Here is a 22257-nt window from a genome sequence, read left to right on the forward strand (position 1 = left end):
AGGTTACCTTCAGTGGAATTCACATGTTAAAAGGATCTAGATATATTAGAAATGTTTATAAAGAAATTTACCCCAAAGGATTTAGAGTCCATTCACACTGCCGCGACTTGTCAGGCGACTTGTCAGCCTGACAAGTCGCGGTCCGTCACGCTCCCACTGTGTAGTACAGGAGCCGTTCTAATAGGAGCGACACAAGTCGCTCCGACTTAGAAAAAGGGTCCTGTACTATTTCGGGGCGACCTGGAGGCGACTTGCATTGACTTCCATTATGTGAAGTCTGTGCAAGTCGCGCTGCATGTGATTTCACAGGTCGCCCCTGAAGTTGGAGCGACCTAATGTGAACGGGGGCTAAGGTATTTCGGTGGGACACAGGTTGGAGGTAAGTTTATACCTGGCATGCAAGCCATGGGCTCATTTCATCCTATGGAGAGAGCTGTATTCTGCAGGCCCCCATTCATATGATTCCCCGTGAATTGGGCTGTAACACGCATAGCAGGATGAATAGGACAGTGCAGGAATTGTTTTTGGTGCAAGACTGGGTGGCACTGGATGAGACTGCATAGTGGTGGTCACTGGTATGAGGGGAGAACCTACACTGACTGAAGGGTGCATTCCCTTATGCATAAACCATAGGTATTTAATATATACAGTCAGGGCCATAAATATTGGGACATCGACACAATTCTAATCTTTTTGGCTCTATACACCACCATAATGGATTTGAAATGAAACAAACAAGATGTGCTTTAACTGCAGACTTTCAGCTTAAATTTAAGGGCATTTACATCCAAATCAGGTGAAAGGTGTAGGAATTACAACAGTTTGTATATGTGCCTCACACTTTTTAAGGGACCATAAGTAATGGGACAATTTGCTGCTCAGCTGTTCCATGGCCAGGTGTGTGTTATTCCCTCATTATCCCATTTACAAGGAGCAAATAAAACGTCCAGAGTTCATTTCAAGTGTGCTATTTGCATTTGGAATCTGTTGCTGTCAACTCTCAATGTGAGATCCAAAGAGCTGTCAGTGAAGCAAGCCAACATTGGGCTGAAAAAAACATCAGAGAGATAGCAAAACAATTAGGTGTGGCCAAATCAACTTTTTGGAACATACTTAAAGAAAAGGCACCAGTGAGCTCAGCAACACCAAAAGATCCGAAGACCACAGAAAACTGTGGTGGACGACCGAAGAATTCTTGCCCTGGTGAAGAAAACACCCTTCACAACAGTTGGCCAGATCAAGAACACTCTCCAGAAGGTAGGTGTATGTGTGTCAAAGTCAACAATCAAGAGAAGATTTCACCAGAGTGAATACAGTGGGTTCACCACAAGATGTAAACCATTGGTGAGCCTCAAAAACAGGAAGGCCAGATTAGAGTTTGCCAAACATCTAAAAAAGCTTCCACAGTTCTGGAACAATATTCAATGGACAGATGAGACCAAGATCAACTTGCACCAGAGTGATGGGAAGATAAGAGTACGGAGAAGGAAAGAAACTGCTCATGATCCAAAGCATACCACCTCTTCAGTGAAGCATGGTGGTGGTGTCATGGCGTGGGCATGTATGGCTGCCAATGGAACTGGTTCTCTTGTATTTATTGATGATGTGACTGCTGACAAAAGCAGAAGGATGAATTATGAAGTGTTTCAGGCAATATTATCTGCTCATATTCAGCCAAATGCTTCAGAACTCATTGGACGGCGCTTCACAGTGCAGATGGACAATGACCTGAAGCATACTGCGAAAGCAACCAAAGAGTTTTTTAAGGAAAAGAAGTGGAATATTATGCAATGGCCAAGTCAATCACCTGACCTGAATCCGATTGAGCATGCATTTCACTTGCTGAAGACAAAACTGAAGGGAAAATGCAACAAGAACAAGCAGGAACTGAAGACAGTTGCAGTAGAGGCCTGGCAGAGCATCACCAGGGATGAAACCCAGCGTCTGGTGATGTCTATGCATTCCAGAATTCAGGCTGTAATTGACTGCAAAGGATTTGCAACCAAGTATTAAAAAGTGAAAGTTTGATTTATGATTGTTAATCTGTCCTATTACTTCTGGTCCCTTAAAAAGTGGGAGGCACATATACAAACTGTTGTAATTCCTACACCTTTCACCTGATTTGGATGTAAATACCCTCAAATTAAAGCTGAAAGTCTGCAGTTAAATCACATTTCATTTCAAATCCATTGTGATGGTGTATAGAGCCAAAAAGATTAGAATTGTATCGATGTCCCAATATTTATGGACCTGACTGTATATGTATGTACAAAAAGGGAGGGTGGGTTTATTGGTTGGCCAATGGTGTACTGATTAAGTGAAAAACAATGATGAATAGCCAAGCCAAAAGAGAAGATGCATAATGAGGAAAGAGAAGGCACTTAGGCTGGCCATACACATTCAATTTTCTTGTACAATTTTCTGTTCGATTTACCACAAACCACATATGAGGTCAAAGCTAAACACTTTCACTTGTGTTCTATTAGTCTGGTCTTTGTACTACATAAGTGAAATAATGTGCTGCTCCAGCACAGAGGAACCTCTGTCAAAGTTCAGCCTCAGAAGGATGATTCAGGTGCACGCCCTGGTTGCAACAGAAGCATGTAGAAAAAAATGGACAGGATGGCAGCACTCCAAAATAATACCATTTATTCAGAATTGCAAAAGTGAAAACAAATGCAAAAGATGAACATACCACAGCGAAGATGACGACAATGGCATTTAACGCGTTTTGCACCAAAGCTGGTGCCTAATCCTAGCTGAGATAAGACAAATGTGCAGGTTTATATACACCAGTAAATTACACTGAAAATCATTCTAATCAGGCACACCTTTACATGTCAAATCAAGGCATTTCTAGAACAGCACGAAAGGACTATCTGTTTCAGGGAATGGCCACAGACAATCGACAACAGATCAACTGAAAGGGCCATACTCCCAGGACAAAAAAAAAAAAAGATGTATGGGTTGGTGGGAGAGGTCTCGCATTTTTGGAGCAGGTTGTCCCTATCGTCTGATTTATAAAGTTTTTTCCGTCGCTACATTAACGATCTACTCTTTATCTACACTAAAGATATTGAAACATTAGACAATTGGCTCTCATATCTTAATGACAATGATTTGAATTTGCACTTTACATGGTATATAGACCAGAAATCCATTGCTTTTCTGGACGTTACCTTGATAGGGGATAATGATAGCCATATCCAAACTCTATAGGAACAGTCATCTGGTAATGCCTTGAGAGCGTATTCTGGACATCCTAGACACACTATCAAAAGCATACCAGTTGGACCGTTTCTTAGACTCAAACGTATATGCAGTGATGATTTGGATTTTCAGGCAGAAGTATTAAACATGAGGAGACGGTTTAAGGACAGGGGCTATTCAGACCCAGTATTGGATCGAGCCATTCATGTTGCCAATAACACAGCAAGGGGTAACTTGTTTAAGGATAAGAAGAATAAGAGAAAAGGTCACTTTAATGTTAGTGAGAGATCCTTTGGATCACATAAAATTACTGTATTTTCCACTCCCTTTTAGTGCTGAATTTAGCAAAACTGAGAACATTATTAGGAAATATCTTCCAGTTTTATACAATGATTATGATACTTATGCCCAGATTTTATCTAAAGGTATTAAGGCTCCTACCTTAGGCAAAACCCTGTCCCCTAGCTTATACACACGCAAGCAGCATCACTCTCACTGGTTACAATTTAAAGGATCTTTCTCTGTCGCTCATTGACAGACGTAGTCCTCGTTGATTAATAACAACTCGGGTTATGCTGCCCTCTACAGGAGTAGGACTAGACAGGAAAGAAAACGTTCTGGCCACACCCTAGGGGCAGTCCCAGAGGGTATATCCTCTCACTTCCTGCTACAGCAAATCAGTTTTTTTCTGTCTAGTTAGGAGTAAGGACCTAGATACCTTCTTCGGTCCTGGCAGGATTTTTTTCTTAGAAGATTTTTAGACGGCTTTTTTTCTCCAGTGTTCCTGTTAGATCTTCAAGCAAGAAAGCTGGAACTGGGCGACGGGCTGGATGTTGAGATCCAGTGGTCACCCCAGTTCAGCCTACGAGTGCGTGCAGGCCATAGCTCCGCGCTGGGTCGGCCGCGACATAGTCCCACTGGACGGGGACTGACCCTGCGAGTTAAATGTCTCGCTGAAACGCCAATGAGTCACGGCGTCCGTATTGGTTGACAGCCCTCCCACCTCGGTGGAGAGGGGTACTGTCAGGAGTTGGCGCCCGCCTGGTTCCGGTATGGTGAGTAGTATGTTCCCCGTTTTCCCCCTGACGGGTTTTGTGGTGAACGCGGGCCCCTCTCTGAAATGGTAAGGATGGGTCTCCCCTCTATCCTATAACATGTCACAGATCCCCCTATTTGAGTGTGATTTTTGTGAACAAGTAACCAGGAGGCTTGGTTTGGGAGCTGACAATCTAATGTCATTTCAAAACTGTAAAGATGACTGAAGTCAGTGGCAGAACTAGAATATTACTGTGGTAGCATAAGGTATCCTACCTGTCAGAGGTGTTCACAGGGCGATGTCTATGCATGTATAACTGCAGTCCAGATCGCATTCCTCCAGCAAGGGCAGGCACGGACCGCATGCGGCCCACCAGAGTCCGGTACCGCCGGCCAGGCTGATCACCATCCAGGGTGAAGTTTGGGGGGCCGATGCACTCCCACAGGCCGCTAGGCCGTATACAGCATCCCGCAGGCCGCTGCTAAGCTGCCGCTATCCTAACAGGCCGCCGCCATTTTCTTGCAGAGCACACGAGGCCGCCATATTGGCGTAGCCTCGTGTCTCCAACATGGGGGCGGCCATGTTTGAGGTGACCAAACACCTCATGGAGCCAGGGGGAGGCGCCGGTAGGCGTGTTAAGGGGCGGAGCCGCCTCCTTTACCCAGGAAATGGGGCCAAAGACTTCCTGTCTGTAACAGGACAGCACTGAGCAAGCTGATAAACTTCTGTGCATCAGGGATGAGCCTTGGGGTCTCTCTCTCTCTCTCTCTCGCTCTCTCTCTCTCTGTGGGGTCCAAACAGGTAACACTGAGGGGCGCTGTTGCGACTGGGGGACACAAAAAAAAAAAAAAAAAAGTTTTTTACTTTGTCATTTTTTGTCGCTGGCAAGTGTCTTGTATAATCATTGACCCTGCCGCATAGGTATCCCCACCTGATCCCCTCAAGGTGGCCGCAGGACCCTCCAGTACCCCACTTGTTTTTAATGCATTATCGGCAGTTTTGGAGTCTTTGGTATCCCGGGTGGAGGTGGCCTGTCAGGGACGGGGGTCAAGAAGTGACCCCCGCCTACCCCTATTGTTTATCTGATACTTCAGATACGGATTCGGAGCTGGTCAATGCAGCTGCAGGTCCCTCTTATGGGGCTGTTGTCTCAGGTAATGTCTCCTCAGCAGTGAGGAGAACGTTTCTGCCTCCGCCATAGCACAAGAGTGGTGGATGCACTAGTTGTGTCCATCCGGGAAACCTTTAGTCTTGAGGTTACACCGGCAGAGGTAGCTGAGACTGAGATTCCTTTTTGGTACTTGTTAGCCTACCAAAAGGGCGAAGGATTTTCCTTTACCCAAATGGGGTCGTTTTGAAACGAACCCCTGTTATTTCCTAACGCATGGCTAGGCGCTATCTGTTTGAGGAATCCCTCTTTAAAGGATAGACGGTACCACCTGCTGTCTTGCCACAGACTGTTAGGTTAAAGAGGACCTCGTAGCCAACGAGGACCTTCCCTTTCTGCTCATAAGGAGTTGTTCGTTCCGCGAGGGCGGGCGATAAGGCGAAACCCTCCAAAGCCCCTTTAGAGGGGTTTCAAAGGGCGCTGGTCGGCTAAACAAAAAGTCCGGCTCAGCCAAGCCTGAAAAATACAGCCTGATGCGCCCCTACCCATCCCTGAAGTGGGGGGACGTCTTCACCGGTTTCCGGATCCATGGCTTGCCGGAACCCCAGACTAAGGGGTTCGCGAAGTCATACGGTCAGGATACAGGATCGAGTTTCGATCACTTCCACCGGTGCGATTCTTCCCTGCTAACATTTAACGGTTTCAGGGGTTCTATTCGAACCTGTTCACAATGCCCAGGAAAGAGGGCAAGGTGCGTCCAATTTCTGGACTTGGGGAAAAATAGAGTCCATCCGAACAGTGGTGGCCTCCCTGCATCAGGGGGATTCCTGGCGTCCATAGACATTTAGGATGCCTATCTTTATATCCCCATCATCGCAGGACATTAGCGTTTTTCTTCTCTTTCCCACATCCCTGGTTCCCACCAGGAGACTGAACTATCTGGGCCTAAGGTTGGATACATCCTGGGCAAGAGGTTTTCTCCTTGCGGAGAAACTCCAGAAGGTTCAGTCAACGATTCGGATGTTGCTGTCCGTCAATTGGCTGGGACGGATGGTGGCCTTCTTAGAGGCAGTACCGTATACCCAGTCTCATACCCGAATTCTCCTGAAAGAGATTCTTTTCTTATGGAATCAGAATTCCAATTTCCTGGACAATCGGATCCGGTTGGGCGAGCGGACCAGGGAGCCTCCGATGCTCAACCAGGGGAAGTCATTCCTTTCCGATAGTATCCAGGTTACCAATAGGGTATCGGAACTGAGAGCGATCAGATTTTGTCTGATTTACTGGACCGAGCAGCTCTAGAGCAGCCCGATTCGGATCCAATCGCACTATGCCACGGTCGTGACTTATGTCAAGAAAGGGGCACTTAGAATGTCCTGGTGGCAATCGAAACGACTAGCATCTTTCGTTGGACGGAACGGTTTGTTCCGGATCTCCCCGCATTGTTCACTCCGGGGGTGGGAAATCGGCAGGCAGATTATTTCAGCCGTCAGATTCTGGATCAAGGGGTATGGTCTCTTTTTTTAATCCAGAGGTATTTAACTAGCTGTCCCTTCATTGGGGCACCCCGGATGTGGATCTGTTGGCACCTTGGCTCAACAGGAAGGTGCGGAGGTTTGTAGCTCGCACCCGCGATCTTCTAGCGGACGCAGCAGAAACGCTCATCGCCCCGTAGGGGCAGTATCAGCTACGGCATGCCTTCCATCCTCTCAAGTTACTGCGGGAACTTCTTCGCAGGATAGAGATGGAGGGGATTCCAGTTATTCTGGAAATTCCGGACTGACCTAGTCGAGCCTGGTACGCCGACTTGGTGAGGCTAGTCGCGGATGCTCCTTGGAGACTTCCTCTCAGGGAGGATTTGCGGTCTCAGGGACCGATCTTCCATCTTGCTTTACAATCGCTGGCTTTATGGCCTGGCCATTGAGACCCAGGTACTGAAGGACAAGGGAGTGTCAGCTTCAGTTATTCCTACCTCTAGTTAAAGCAAGGAGAGCGACTTCCAGCACATGGGAGTCTTATATTTGCGTGGTGTGAATCTCTTGGATTTTCCCCACATACCTATTCGGTGATCCGAATCTTGGTCTTTCTGCAACAAGGGGTTGAGCAGAAATTGTCCTTGAGCACTATCAAGGGTCAGGTTTCAGCGTTAGCAATCTTCTTTCAGAAACCTTTGGCTAATCATTCCTTGGTGCGGAATTTCATCCAAGGGGTGCGACATCTGGCTCCGCCAGTGCGTGCACCCTTACCGCCTGGGATCTTAATTTAGTGTTGTCAGTTCTTCAGAAACTTCTCTTTGAAGATATTAGGGAGATTCCCTTGCTTACATTATCCCAGAAGGTGGCCTTCTTGGTGGCCATTACTTCTGCACGCAGGGTGTCAGAACTGGCCGCATTATCTTGTCATTCCCCATTTCTGGTGGTTCATAGGGATAAGGTGGTTCTTCTTCCGAATCCATCCTTCCTTCCTAAAGTGGTTTTCAGAGTTTTCATCTGAATAAAAATATTGTGTTACCTTCCCCGTGTCCTAAGACTAGCCATCCTTGGGAGTTGCATTACACTCCTTGGATGGGGTTCAGAAGGATACACTTGACTACTACGAACTTATTTTCGTAAGACGGACTCACTTTTTGTGATCACGGATAGCCCTTGAAGGGGGTTGCCTGTGTCTGCCGCGACCATATCTAGATGGACCAGTCAGACGGTGGTACAGGCTTATTCTATTAAGGGTCGGAATCCTCCGTTCCCTGTTAAGGCGCACTCTACTAGGGCGCCTAGTGTCTCCTGGGTCTTCCGCCATCAGGCGTCAGCGATCCAGGTTTTCGAGGCGATGACTTGATCGTCGGTTCATACCTTTACAACATTTTATAAAGTTGATGTGATGGCATCGTCAGATGCCTCTTTTGGCCACAAGGTTCTGCAGGCCGCAATCTGAGGAGACTGTTGGTCTACCTCAAGGGTTTGTTGGGTGTTTCACTTAGGTCTCATCTTTTTGCTCGATGAGTCCTTGATGCTTCTGGTTGGGCCTTCTGGATTTTGATTTCTGTCATCCCACCCCTCATTTGTGGTACTGCTTTGGGACGTCCCGAGTTGTTATTAATCAACGAGGACTACGTCTGTCAATGAGCGACAGAGAAAATGGATTTTTGTAAAATCTTACCTTAAATCCTTTTCTCTTAAGCTCATTGACAGACGTAGTACCCGCCCCTCTGTTTTGAGTTGGGTTGGGTTAAATTCTCTAAACACTTCTTTGTGACATAACTGATTTGCTGTAGCAGGAAGTGAGAGGATATACCCTCTGGGACTGCCCCTAGGGTGTGGCCAGAACGTTTTCTTTCCTGTCTAGTCCTACTCCTGTAGAGGGCAGCATAACCCGAGTTGTTGTTAATCAACGAGGACTATGTCTGTCAATGAGCTTAAGAGAAAAGGATTTTATAGTAAGATTTTACAAAAATCCATTTTTTCAGTGTGGTGCAAACATCTGTCCTTGCTGTCCACACATTAAGAGAGGGGAGCTAGTTCAAGCCACTGCAACTAATAGGGAACATAAAATCCGAACATTCATCAATTGCAACACTAGATTTTTGATTTGTTTATTACATGTGAATTATGTTCTATACAGTACGTAGGTTAATCAATTGCCTTCCGATCACCTGTATGGCATACATAAAAATCACCCCACCGATGTTGCCAATCATTGGATTGAGTGTCATACCCAAAATGTTAGCAGTTTGCGTATACAGGGAGTTGACTAGAAAAACACTAGAAAACCTCTTGGACTTAACTTTGAATAGGATGTCACACATTTTTGTGTGTGACATTTCCCCCTTTCTTCCTTTTTCTCCCTCTTTTCCTTCCTCCTTTCCCTCTTTCTTTTCTTTTCCTTTCCTCCTTCTTTATTTTTATGTTATCAACATATTTTTCATCATATTTGATGCTTTTGGCATCCTGTAAGATTACTGTATTTGATTTTATACGTTTGCATGCCAAATGTCGTTGTTTGCCACATTTCAGTACCAGCTTGGTTTGAGATGTATACATTTATTGGTGGGACCGTCAATTGAGGGATATATTGTTTCCTTCACCTGTGGGTATCCCTTTATGTTGGGGATGCTTTATATACATCATTATTTATGAATGGGATTTTGGTGATGCAATGTTTTTCTTTTGGCGTTTTATATATCTTTTATTTTCTTTTTGTTCGTCCTGGGATATGGCCCTTTCAGTTGATCTGACGTTGATATGAGTATCATTATCCACTATCAAGGTAACGTCCAGAAAAGCAATGGATTTCTGGTCCATATACCCTGTAAAGTACAAATTCAAATCATTGTCATTAAGATATGAGAGTCAATTATCTAATTTTCCAATATCTTTAGCGCAGATAAAGAGTAAATCGTCGATATAGCGACGGAAAAACTTTATAATCAGACGATAGGGACAACCAGCTCCAAAAATGTGAGATCTCTCCCTCCTACCTATCGATTTTATTTTTGTTTGTCCTGGGAGTATGGCCCTTTCAGTTGATCTGTTGATTCTGTGGCCATTCCCTGTTCTAGTAATGCCTTGACTTGACATGTGCAGGTGTGCCTGGTTAGAATGATTTTCAGTGTTTACTAGTGTATATATACCTGCACATTTGTCTATTATCTCAGCTATGATTAGGCACCAGTTTTGGTGCGAAACGCGTTAGCTGTCCATGTCATCTCCGCTGTGGTATGTTCATCTTTTGTTGACTTTTGTACTACATAGTTGAAGGTAAATTTAAGAAAATTATAAAAAAATTGTATAACGTATTGCCAGCCTTATTATCGCCTATGGAGTCTCGAATTGTGCCTGTCTAGATAAGATGGTCAATAAAAATCTAGGTAGTCGCACACCACTAGTTATGCTTGCTCCTCTTACTCATCAAGTCAATCTAAAAGCTGTAAGGCTCTATCTCTCAGGCTCATATCTATCCTAAATATCTTCTATTGTAGCAAAGCTATCCACTGGAGCTAGTATCTGTATGTTTACTGCTCACAAAACTTAATGGCTGGTCTGAATCTGAAGGCTATAAAAGCTGTTCAAACTTGCTTCATAGGAAATCTCTCTCTCATAAGCTCTCTTATCAAGTTTGTCTCACAGAATAAAATCTGTCAGAATCTAGGTAGCTACACACTATTAAATTGGCTGGCCACTCTTGCTCGTCAAGCCTTCCTAATATCTACTGCTCTCAAGGTATAGGATGGCTGGCTAATAATTAAACTGACATATTGTCCTGCCTATTCTAATTCTGAAGGCTAGAAAAGCAGATCAAGCCTGCCTCATCAAAAAACGAAATGCTATTCGCACTGGTAAAGCCTACCAACCTGAAGGAAACACCCTCCCCACAAACTACGCTGTACCCAAAATCATAATAGTTCTCCCAAAAAAACGAAAACTCACATGTTTCACTTAGTAAATAAACGTAGGAGTTGAAAATAAATGCACCAAAGTAAAATGTCAAAAGATAAAAAGAAAATGGAGGGGACCAAACTATCCCCACATGGTTGAAGTCAAAATGGTGGCCTCCCCCTTCTACCCTCTTTAGGGTTTTCCCTTGTTGTTTCCGCATTTGCCTCCTCACACACGTATGGTCATAACGCATATTTGCGAGGAGGAGCTCTTACTTTCATCTTGTTTAAGGGCCAGAAAGAAACTTTTGTGGAGTTTGTGAATTGTCTGAATGACGATAGTGGCATGTACTTCAATTCAGCAGTATCAATTTTTTAGATCTGTCGATCAGAAGGGATGCCCAGGGCTCAATTCAGACAACAATATATCGGAAACCAACATCCACAAATGACCTAGTTCACTGGGACAGCAACCACCCAGCATTCCTTTAAAAAGGACATACCTACTGTCCAATTCATGTGAGCCAAATGAAATTGCTCAACGGAGCAGGCTTTCCAGACCGAGCTCCTTGCTAATAGAACACGGAGGGGTTATAAAATGCATGACCTTTTAAAAGATCATATCAAAAGCTAAAAGACATCCCAAGAGAAAGTTTATTGGTTGACAAACGGAAGAAAAGGGACACACAGGCAGGTCTTCGAATCACTGGCTCATATTTAAATCAGTCAGGTCAGATTTTCAATGTCCTAAGTGATATTGGAATATCTTACATGACGACAAGGACCTACATCGTGTCCTTCCCCAGAATCCATTAATCACATATAGTGGGGGGGAATCTAAGAGTTTTGCTAGTACATAGCCATCTCGACAGAACTCCAGCACAACCATCTACTTCCACTTGGCTACAGCTACGACCCATTGGCTGCTTTAAATGCGGTCATTGCAAGGCATGCACATACATCTCGACAACTAAGGAATTTGTGAATCCAAAGGATGATACAATGATCCATTTGAAATCATTTTACAGTTGCAGTTTGGAAGGAGTGATCTACGCAGCTAAGTGTCCGTGCCCCAAATTATATGTGGGCAAGACCATTCATCAGTTATGGCAACGGGTTTTGGAGCACAGTGGGGATATAACACTTAATAGATATAGAACCTTGGCTAGACACATGCGACAGGTGCATAGTAAGGAACCAAACCAACTAAGTTCTGGGTCATTGAACAACCAGAATTGGGTGTTGGAAAGAGAAATCTGGATAAATATATATTAAAAACAGAGGCAAGCTGGATTTTACGGTTAAACTCGCGTGCGCCTCAGGCTTTAATGAGGTGTTTACTTCTCTGCCCTCTATCAAGAAATGATCAGGATTTGCAGTGTACATTCTGAGTTCCTCTTGAAATTAAATATAAGCCTGTAATGTTCTGGACTGTTAAAAACGGGTAGAGAAGACTGGGAATAGAAAGAAGGGGTATTTAGAGATAGACCTAGGAATAATATGTCCCTACTCAATTGTTTCTATGTCTTCTTATATGGACTTTTAAAGAGGTCTCTTGGGGATTTGGGTGAATATTTGACATTTCCCCAGATTGGAAAACATTTTTCTGGTTACTCCCCACTGAAATTGGGGATGTATGTTTGCGTAATGATGGGACGTGCGTTATGACGCAAATGCGGAAATAACATGGGGGAAAAAGGGGGAGGCCACCATTTTGACTCCTACCATGTGGGGATAGTTTAGTCCCCTCCAATTTGGATATCTTTTGACCCTTTTACTTTTGGTGCATTTATTTTTTCACTCCTGATGAAGCTCATTTACTAAGCAAAACATATAGCTTTTTAGTTTTATGGGAGCACTATTATGATTTGGGGTACAGCATAGTTTGTGGGGAGGGTGTTCCTTTAGGGTTGGAAAGCTTTACCAGTGCTAATAGGATTTAGTTTTTTTGATGAGGCAGGCTTGATCAGCTTTTCTAGCTTTCAGAATTGGAGACTAGGCAGGTTTGAACAGCTTTTATTCAGACCAGGCAGGTAATATTTTCTGCTTCAAATGTCAGACAGCCATTGTGTTTTGTGAGCAGTGAACATACAGATACTATCTCCAGCGGATAGCTTTGCTACAAGAAAATATGTTTAGGATAGATGTGAGCCTGAGAGAGCCTTACAGCTTTTAGATTGACTTGATAAGTAAGAGGAGCTAGCATAACTAGTGGTGTGTGGCTTTCTAGATTTTTTTTTTTTTTTGACCATCTTGTCTAGACACGCACAATTCGAGACTCCATAGGATAGAGTAAGTGTCTTCTCTTTCCTCCTCCTATCTTCTCTTTTGGCTTGACTATTTATCATTGTGTGCACTCAATCATCAGTACACTATTGGCCAACCAATAAACCCCCCCCCCCCTTTTGGTACATACGCTGAACAAAATTATAAACGCAACACTTTTTTGCCCCCATTTTTCATGAGCTGAACTCAAAGATCTAAGACTTTCTATGTACACAAATGGCCTATTTCTCTCAAATATTGTTCACAAATCACGTCTAAATGTGTTAGTGAGCACTTCTCCTTTGCTGAGATAACCCATCCACCTCACAGGTGGGGCATAGCAGTTTTATCATGCAGCACAATGCACAGATGTCACAAGTTTTAGGGAGCGTGTATTTGGCATGCTGACTGCAGGAATGTCCACCAGAGCTTGAATTGAATGTTAATTTCTCTACCATAAGCCATCTCCAAAGGCGTTTCAGAGAATTTGGCAGTACATCCAACCGGCCTCACAACCGCAGACCATGTGTAACCACACCAGCCCAGGACCTCCACTTTCAGCATCTTCACCTCCAAGATCGTCTGAGACCAGCCACCCGGACAGTTGCTGCAACAATTGGTTTGCATAACCAAAGAATTTCTGCACAGACTGTCAGAAACCGTCTCAGGGAAGCTCATCTGCATGCTCGTCGTCCTCATCGGGGTCTCAACCTGACTGCAGTTCATCATCGTAAACCAACTTGAGTGGGTAAATGCTCACATTCGATGGCTTCTGTCACTTTATGTTCTCTTCACCGATGAATCACGGTTTTCACTGTACAGGGGAGGTGACAGACAGCATGTATGGCATCGTGTGGGTGAGTGGTTTGTTGATGTCAACATTGTGGATCGAGTGGGCCATGGTGGCGGTAGGGTTATGGTATGGGCAGGCGTATGTTATGGACAACGAACACAGGTGCATTTTATTGATGGCATTTTGAATGCACAGAACTACATGACGAGAGCCTGAGGCCCGTTGTTGTGCCATTCATCCACGACCATCTCCTCATGTTGAAGCAGGATAATGCACGGCCCCATGTTGCAAGGATCTGTACACAATATATGTATGTGTATGTATATGGTGTGTGTGTGTGTGTGTGTGTGTATAATATATATATATATATATATATATATATATATTAGAGCTGCACGATTAATCGTATGAAAATCGCGATCTCGATTCACCTCTCCTGACGATCTAACCCTGAAATATGCTCGATTCTTTGCATAGCAGAGAGAAAAAAAAACGTAACAGTAAAGTTATCCCAATTTTTTTTTTGTTACACAGAGAATCGTGAGAGAATCATGATCTTCCAAGCTAAAAAAATCGTGATTCTCATTTTGGCCAGAATCGTGCAGCTCTAATATATATATATATATATATATATATATATATATATATATATATATATATATATATATATAAATAAATAAATAATGTGTGTGTGTGTGTTCTAGACAATGTTTTATAGGAATGAGTAAAGCCTTTGTTTTTAAATACCTATGGTTTAGAGCCCATTCACATTAGCGCGACTTGTCAGCCTGACAAGTCGCGGTACATTGAGTAGTACAGGACCCGTTCTAATAGTAGCGACACAAGTCGCTCCGACTTAGAAAAAGGGTCCTGTACTACTTTGGGGCGACCTCGGAGCGACTTGCATAGACTTCCATTATGTGAAGTCTCTGCAAGTCGCGGTGCACGCGACTTCACAGGTCGCCCCCCGAAGTCGTGTCGCCTCAATGTGAATGGGCTCTTAAGGTTCAGTGTAGCTTCAGTTTGTTGCCAGTCTGGTATTTTTTTTTGCTAAACTTCAGGTATTTGTCTGTGTTGATTATGAGGGGAGAAGTAAATATTTTTCCAGGTAGGTTCCAGGAAATTTTAGCTGCCAGTATCTCTGGGTCCACTGGTCATTTTGACATGCATTTTTTTTTCTGTGAAGATAATCAATGGATGTTCATTATTTTTTTTTTTTTTTTCCCAATCCTATGTTTGTTTTGAGTTGCCTTGGTTTGCTACAAGTTTAATTCAAATACTGTATATTGTAAAAAATATTGAAAGTTGAAAAAATTCATATGGCGCCCCATGCATCTAGCTTCCTGAATAGAGCTTTGAGTTTGTGTATGCATAATTTAGAACCTTTCATATTCTTCAGAGGCCCATATGTTGTGTTTTTTTTGTAGAGTGTTTAACTTTGTAAGGTTATTTTTGAAAGCAATGTTACAAAGGTAGAACGACAGTTACATTGTTCTAGAGGGGAAAAAAATTAAATTAAAGTTGACATTGTAGTTAGGTATACCATGAAACACAATCACTATGCTGCAGTAGTAAGTAGAGAAAACAACTTTGTAATCTGTAAATATGTCCATTTACATATGAGTAAAATCTGTAATTAGAAATAATGGCCATAAATGTATTGATCTCACGTAAAATGACATTGAATATCTTTTAAAGTACTGTAATTTCCAATAAGGTTTTTTGTCTGCATTTATGCTTTAAACAATAAAATGTTCAAATGTTTGGTTTTTTCCAATTTCAGCTTTCATCCAGTCTGACAATGTTATTGAAGTTCTTCGCTTCGATGAAGGAGGCCTTTTAGAGGTAATTTCCAACAAGTTATTTGCTTTAAAAAAAAATAAATAGGTGGTTTTTAAATAGTTCATTACAGTATTGATATTCTATAACATGAGACCCTTTAGGTAAGAATACAGCACACCCCTTGAAATTGATATCCACCAAAACTACTGAGTTTGGAAGCAGGGCCTAACCTGCATCTATCTGCATCTATGAAAATTACATACACTTGCTTGGAGTGTCCGCAGACATTAATAAAACTATAGTATATTTGTACGTTATGCTGATCTAAGATAAGGTAGAAATCTGTATATTTCTTTTTTATAAAACCCGTACTGTGGGGCACATAACGTAATTAAACAGAGGATTTTATGAATGTATTACAATTATAACAGCAGGAAGGAAAGGAGCGGGGAACAGAGCGGTGCTGTCATGAGCGGGCAGGCAAGGGGGGGGGGGGAGAGAGAGGAGAGCTGCGAATGACAGAGGCACATAAACTGACCACGGTGTCAGGGCTTAGCAGCCATGATACACCGTTGTCAGTTTACATGTGGTAGGGCAGGATCAGCCCCCCCCCTTTATTTATTTATTTTTTATGGTAATTGCTTTAAGTGTTTAAATCCAGTGTTCTGACTTTGGTTATGGGAATTCTAAAATAAAGTCCAAAAATCTGAATATTGCCTAAGCAATATGAACCTTTTTAGTAAAGACGCACAGTTTAAAATATATTGTGATTCATCTCTAAAGTAGCGGTTGATTTTTTTTTATAGGCTGACAAACTGGTTTTCTATTGAATCTAATTGGATCTAAGCAAGCAGCAAAAAGTAACCAATACTACTTGCTAGTTTTACAACTTATGCCATAGGCACCCATTTTTTGTATTGGTTTTGTATTTGGCTTTTGTTCTTAGTAAATCAATTTCAATATCAAAAGCTTTAGGTAATATGTTGCTAAATCTTTTTAAACATTCCAGCGCTGTTTTCTGCAGGGTTTTCATTTGCATTCTGATTTCTCACATGCTTAGTGTATGCTTCATTCAGAGCATTCTTTTGGTAATAACTTGCCATTTTCAGTTTGCTTATGTCAGCTCTAAACCAAATTTTCATGCCCTCAAAGGACTGGTGTCATAGCTGGTCATTTTTACAACACCATGGCAACTGCGCATCTAAATAGAAGCTAAGATAGCCCTGCCCTCGGTGTATCAGAAGGTTTAGTAGTTCTACTTCAAATCAAGCTACTTTACAGTGGTTGTAAAGGTTGATTTTTTTTTTTTTTTTCATGCATTCTATGCATAGGGTAAAACAAATCATCTGTGTACAGCACTCCCTCCTGCTTACCTGGGCCCTCCCTTGATCCAGAGATGTGCATGAGAGCAGCGGCTCTCCTGGGTCTCTGCCTCCTTATTAGCTAAGCCGCGCTCTGTATTTTCTGGAGAGCAAGCATGCACAAGTGCTCCTATAGCAATTGGATTGCTTTGGGGGCATTCGGCAGAGAAAAGGAGCCAGGAGTATCCGAAGGGTACCCGAGAAAAGGAAGATCGGGGCTGACCTGTGCAAAACCATTGCACAGAGCTGGTAAGTATGACAGTATAATACGAGAGCGTTTAGTATCACTTTAAATCTTCCATTTACAGCCATAAGCACAAATTGCAGTCACCATTTGCTCAGATGCCAGGTTTAGCCCTCATGCATACTGGACATTTTTACAACTGCTCATAGGGGTGTCTGGCATATTTTCTTTCCTGCCTCTAAACTTCCCCGCGTGTTAACATATGTCTCCATGCACACACAGACTTTAAGTAGCGTTTAGAGGCAGGGAAAAACCCACTCCCAGTGCATCCCGGAGCAGCAGAGTTTGGGCAGAAAAAATGGTTGACTCTTGAAAAACGCATGTTAATGCTAGGCACATTTAGCGCTTGAGCGTTAATTCATTTCAGTGGCCAGAATGAATTATTCTGGTCAATGAAATTACCACCTCAGACTCTTGACTCCTATAAACATGCTTAAATGCGTTACACATTTTTATAAGCATTAGTGGTGTTTTTTTTATTAACACTCCTGCCAGGAGGAAGACTTCTTGGACAGTGTAGAAAATGTTCAGTGTGCATGAGACCTTAGGGCTAGCGTAAACAAGCTTTCAGATTAAATTGCCTTGTGTTAATCACCTTTTTTGAAGTTGCTGTTTGATAAGCCCCCTGAGTGCAGCTAATCAGGAATAATATTTGTCTTCCTCCCAAAATGGTCTTGCCCAGCTCATATTCATAGTGTGCATGAATTTCTATGGAAGAGAAACTGCTGGAGCTCACCATGAGTGCAGCTACCAATAGCATAGAATAGGGCTGCAGCATTCATGCAAAGTATGAAGAGGAGCAAATGGGGACCATAATGCAGGAAAGTTTACATGTTCATCAATACTTATTAAAATTGTCTTTTTAGCACCTTTCCTAACACACATTTGCATTATTTGTGGCAATTTTTAGTTCAAAAATATTGATCAACTGGTAGGACGAATTCTGTTTCATGTTGGCACCTATTACTAATTGGATGCAATGTCTGTCCTGCAGTATCCTGCTAGGCAATGTATTTTGTCATGAATAAAATCTTCGTATTGTGTGGTGTGTGTCCTTATAGCAGCACTTCTCCTTTTAGGGTGCCCTCTTCCGCTCATCCACTTCTATTTTCTATTTTTGGCAATGCACTGCACTGCAGTACACACAATGCTGTGCTTTTTGTGATAATGCAAAAATATGAATGAGCTGTAATAGTCATGCAAAATATTTTTTCCTTGAAAGAATGAAGGAAATGTGTGGTCTGTGGATTTATAGTTTTTTTGTGTTCCACCTATTATCTTAAATCTTTGTTTGCAAGGCAATAAACAAGGATGATATGTAGTAGATAGAAAATATGCATTCCTGGAAAAATCATTTTACGTCCTTAATTTTGGTACAGTGTTTGCACAAAATAGACCTTATGTTATCTAAATTATCTATTGAGTTGTAGTAGTATGACAAGCATTTTTAGACTTTGCTCCAGGTGGGGGTGTAGTGCTTATTGTTAAAGCCTGGAGATGGTACTTTTTAGTTTGCTGATACTTAATTTAAATGAACTGCCTTTTCTTTTCTAATATATCCACTTGTCAAAATGGCAATTAATTTACTGTTACTGTAATCAAAAAGTCAGATTTTTATTTACTTTTGTCATATACAGTCTTTACTAATAGCTATGTATGTGTGTGTGAGGGCCTACGTGTCAATCTGTTCAAATTATATCCAAAGGATTACTAACCCCCCTCTTTTCACTATTTGGGTGCAACTCTAAATTAAAATACTACAGCAATGTTGCATTATACATTCAGGTCCATAAATACTGGGACATCAACAAGATTCTAATCTTTTTGGCTCTATACACCACCACATTGGATTTGAAATGAAACAAACAAGATGCGCTTTAACTGCAGACTTTCAGCTTTAATTTGAGGGTATTTACATCCAAATCAGGTGAACGGTATAGGAATTACTACAGTTTGTATATGTGCCTCCCACTTTTTAAGGGACCAAAAGTAATGGGACAATTGGCTGCTCAGCTGTTCCATGGCCAGGTGTGTGCTATTCCCTCACTATCCCATTTACAAGGAGCAGATAAAAGGTCCAGAGTTAATTTCATGTGTGCTATTTGCATTTGGAATCTGTTGCTGTCAACTCTCAATTTGAGATCCAAAGAGCTGTCACTATGAGTGAAGTAAGCCATCATTAGGCTGAAAAAACAAAAACCCATCAGAGAGATGGCAAAAACATTAGGGGTGGCCAAATCAACTGTTTGGAACATCCGTTAAAAAGAAGGAATGCACCGGTGAGCTCAGCAACACCAAAAGACCCGGAAGACCACAGAAAAAACAACTGTGGTGAATGACCAAAGAATTCTTTACCTGGTGAAGAAAACACCCTTCACAACAGTTGGCCAGATCAAGAACACTCTCCAGGAGGTAGGTGTACGTGTTTCAAAGTCAAACAATCACCAGAGTAAATACAGAGGTTCACCACAGGATGTAAACCATTGGTGAGCCTCAAAAACAGGAAGGCTAGATAGAGTTTGCCAAACATCTAAAAAAGCCTATACAGTTCTGGAACAACATCCTATGGACAGATGAGACCAAGATCAACTTATACCAGAGTGATGGGAAGAGAAGAGTATGGCAAAGGAAAGGAAATGCTCATGATCCGAAGCATGGTGGTGGTAGTGTCATGGCGTGGGCATGTATGGCTGCCAGTGGAACTGGTTCTCTTGTATTTATTGATGATGTGACTGCTGACAAAAGCAGCAGGATGAATTCTGAAGTGTTTCGGGCAATATTATCTGCTCATATTCAGCCAAATGCTTCAGAACTCATTGGACGGCGCTTCACAGTGCAGATGGACAATGACCTGAAGCATACTGCGAAAGCAACCAAAGAGTTTTTTAAGGAAAAGAAGTGGAATATTATGCAATGGCCAAGTCAATCACCTGACCTGAATCCGATTGAGCATGCATTTCACTTGCTGAAGACAAAACTGAAGGGAAAATGCTCCAAGAACAAGCAGGAAGTGAGGACAGTTGCAGTACAGTCCTGGCAGAGCATCCCCAGGGATGAGATGAAACCCAGCGTCTGGTGATGTCTATGCGTTCCAGAATTCAGGCTGTAATTGACTGCAAAGGATTTGCAACGAAGTATTAAAAAGTGAAAGTTTGATTTATGATTGTTAATCTGGCCCATTACTTTTGGTCCCTTTTAAAAAGTGGGAGGCACATATACAAACTGTTGTAATTCCTACACCGTTCACCTGATTTGGATGTAAACACTCTCAAATTAAATCTGAAAGTCTGCAGTTAAAGCACATCTTGTTTGTTTCATTTCAAATCCATTGTGGTGGTGTATAGAGCCAAAACGATTAGAATTGTGTCGCTGTCCCAATATTTATGGACCTGACTGTATAAGCTTATATAGTTTGCCTTCTTATAGTATCATTATTATTATACAGGATTTATATAGCACCGACAGTTTGCGCAGCGCTTTACAATGTGAGAGAAGACAATACAGTTACGATACAATTCAAAACAGGAGGAACTAGAGGGCCCTGCTCGTTAGAGCTTACAATCTAGAAGGGAGGGTCAAGTGAAACAAAAGGCAATAACCGTGGGGGATGGGCTGATGGAGAAAATAGAGCTATAGTTGTTAGATGTGGGTAGGATAGGCTTCTATGAAGAGGAGGGTTTTCAGAGATCACCTAAAAGCTAATACAGTAGGAGAAAATCGGACAGATAAGGGTAAGGAGTTCCATAGGATTGGAGAGGCTATGGTAAAGTCTGGAGGCGAGCATGCGAGGAGGTGACGTGGGAGCTAGAGAGCAGAAGGTTTTGAGAGGAACGAAGAGAGCTATAAGGTTGGTATTTTGAGACTAGGCTAGTGATGTAGCTGGGAGCTAAGCTGCGGATGGCTTTGTAAGATGTTAGTATATTGAATTTAATTTGTTGGGTGAGCGGAAGCCAGTGGAGGACTTCACAGAGAGGAGCAGCGGACACTGAACGATTGGTAAGGTGGATGAGTCTGGAGGCGGCATTCATGATGGATTCAAGGGGGGATAGCCTATGTAGAGGTAAGCCAATGAGAAGGGCATTGCAGTAGTCCAGGTGCGAGATGTCCAGGGAGTGAACTAAGAGCTCTGTTGAGTCTTTGGTTAGAAAGGGGCATATTTTGGAGATGTTGCGGAGGGTGAGGTGGCAAGATTTGGACAGCGATTGGATGTGGGGCTTGAAGGAGAGTTCAGAGTCCAGGACAACACCTAGGACCTTGTGTGCATGCGGGGATGGGCTGATGGTAATTCCATCGATATTGACAGAGAGATCAGGGGAAGGGGCACGTGGTGGAGGAAAGATTATTAGCTCGGTTTTGGATGGATTGAGCTTGAGGAAGTAGTGTGACATCCAGACTGATATATCTGATTGCAAATTAGTGATACATTAGGAGACTGAGGGAGAGGGTTGAGGGGTGGATAAATAGATTTGGGTATCGTCAGCATAGATATGGTATTGGAAGCCGTATCGTCAGCATAGATATGGTATTGGAAGCCATGGGAGGCTATCAGTTGACCCAGAGAGGAGGTATAGATTGAAAATAGGAGGGGTCCAAGAACGGAGCCTTGGGGGACCCCAACAGAGAAGGGAAGAGGAGAGGAGGAATTAGAATTGTAAGTAATGCTAAAGGTGCGGTTGGATAAGTAGGAAGATGACCAGTGAAGAGTACAGTCACGGAGACCAAAGGCGCAGAGTTTTTTTAGGAGGGGGGGATGATCAACCGTATCAAAGGCAGCAGAAAGGTCCAGGATTAGGAGTACAGAATAGTGTCCATTGGTTTTGGCCATTAGTAGATCGTTTGTCGGTTTTAGGAGAGCAGTTTCAGTGGAGTGTTGAGGTCGAAATCCAGACTGAAAGGGATCAAGGAGGTTATTCTCGGCAAGGTGGTCGCATGGTCGATTGTAGACCAGACGTTCAAGGAGTTTGGATAAAAAGGGGGTGCAAGGAAATAGGGCGTAGGTTGGTAAGATTGGTTTGGTCCAGTGAGGGCTTTTTAACTATGGGGCTGACTAGTGCATGTTTTAGAGAGTTGGGGAAGATGCCAGAAGA

General features: G+C 42.8%; 1 protein-coding gene across 3 annotated transcripts in view; it reads left to right on the forward strand.

Annotated features, from left to right (window-relative positions):
- Window positions 1-22257, forward strand: part of TMEM131 (transmembrane protein 131) — a 483390-nt gene that overhangs the window by 58598 nt on the left and 402535 nt on the right. For all 3 annotated transcript variants that reach the window (XM_082245264.1, XM_082245263.1, XM_082245262.1), the window contains exon 2: window positions 15567-15628. In XM_082245264.1, coding sequence (XP_082101390.1) covers window positions 15567-15628 — 62 coding nt within the window. The remainder of the gene's footprint in view (window positions 1-15566; window positions 15629-22257) is intronic.

The sequence above is a fragment of the Pelophylax lessonae genome (genome assembly GCF_965119305.1).
Source record: "Pelophylax lessonae genome assembly, chromosome: 2".
In the NCBI taxonomy this organism is placed as follows: domain Eukaryota; kingdom Metazoa; phylum Chordata; class Amphibia; order Anura; family Ranidae; genus Pelophylax; species Pelophylax lessonae.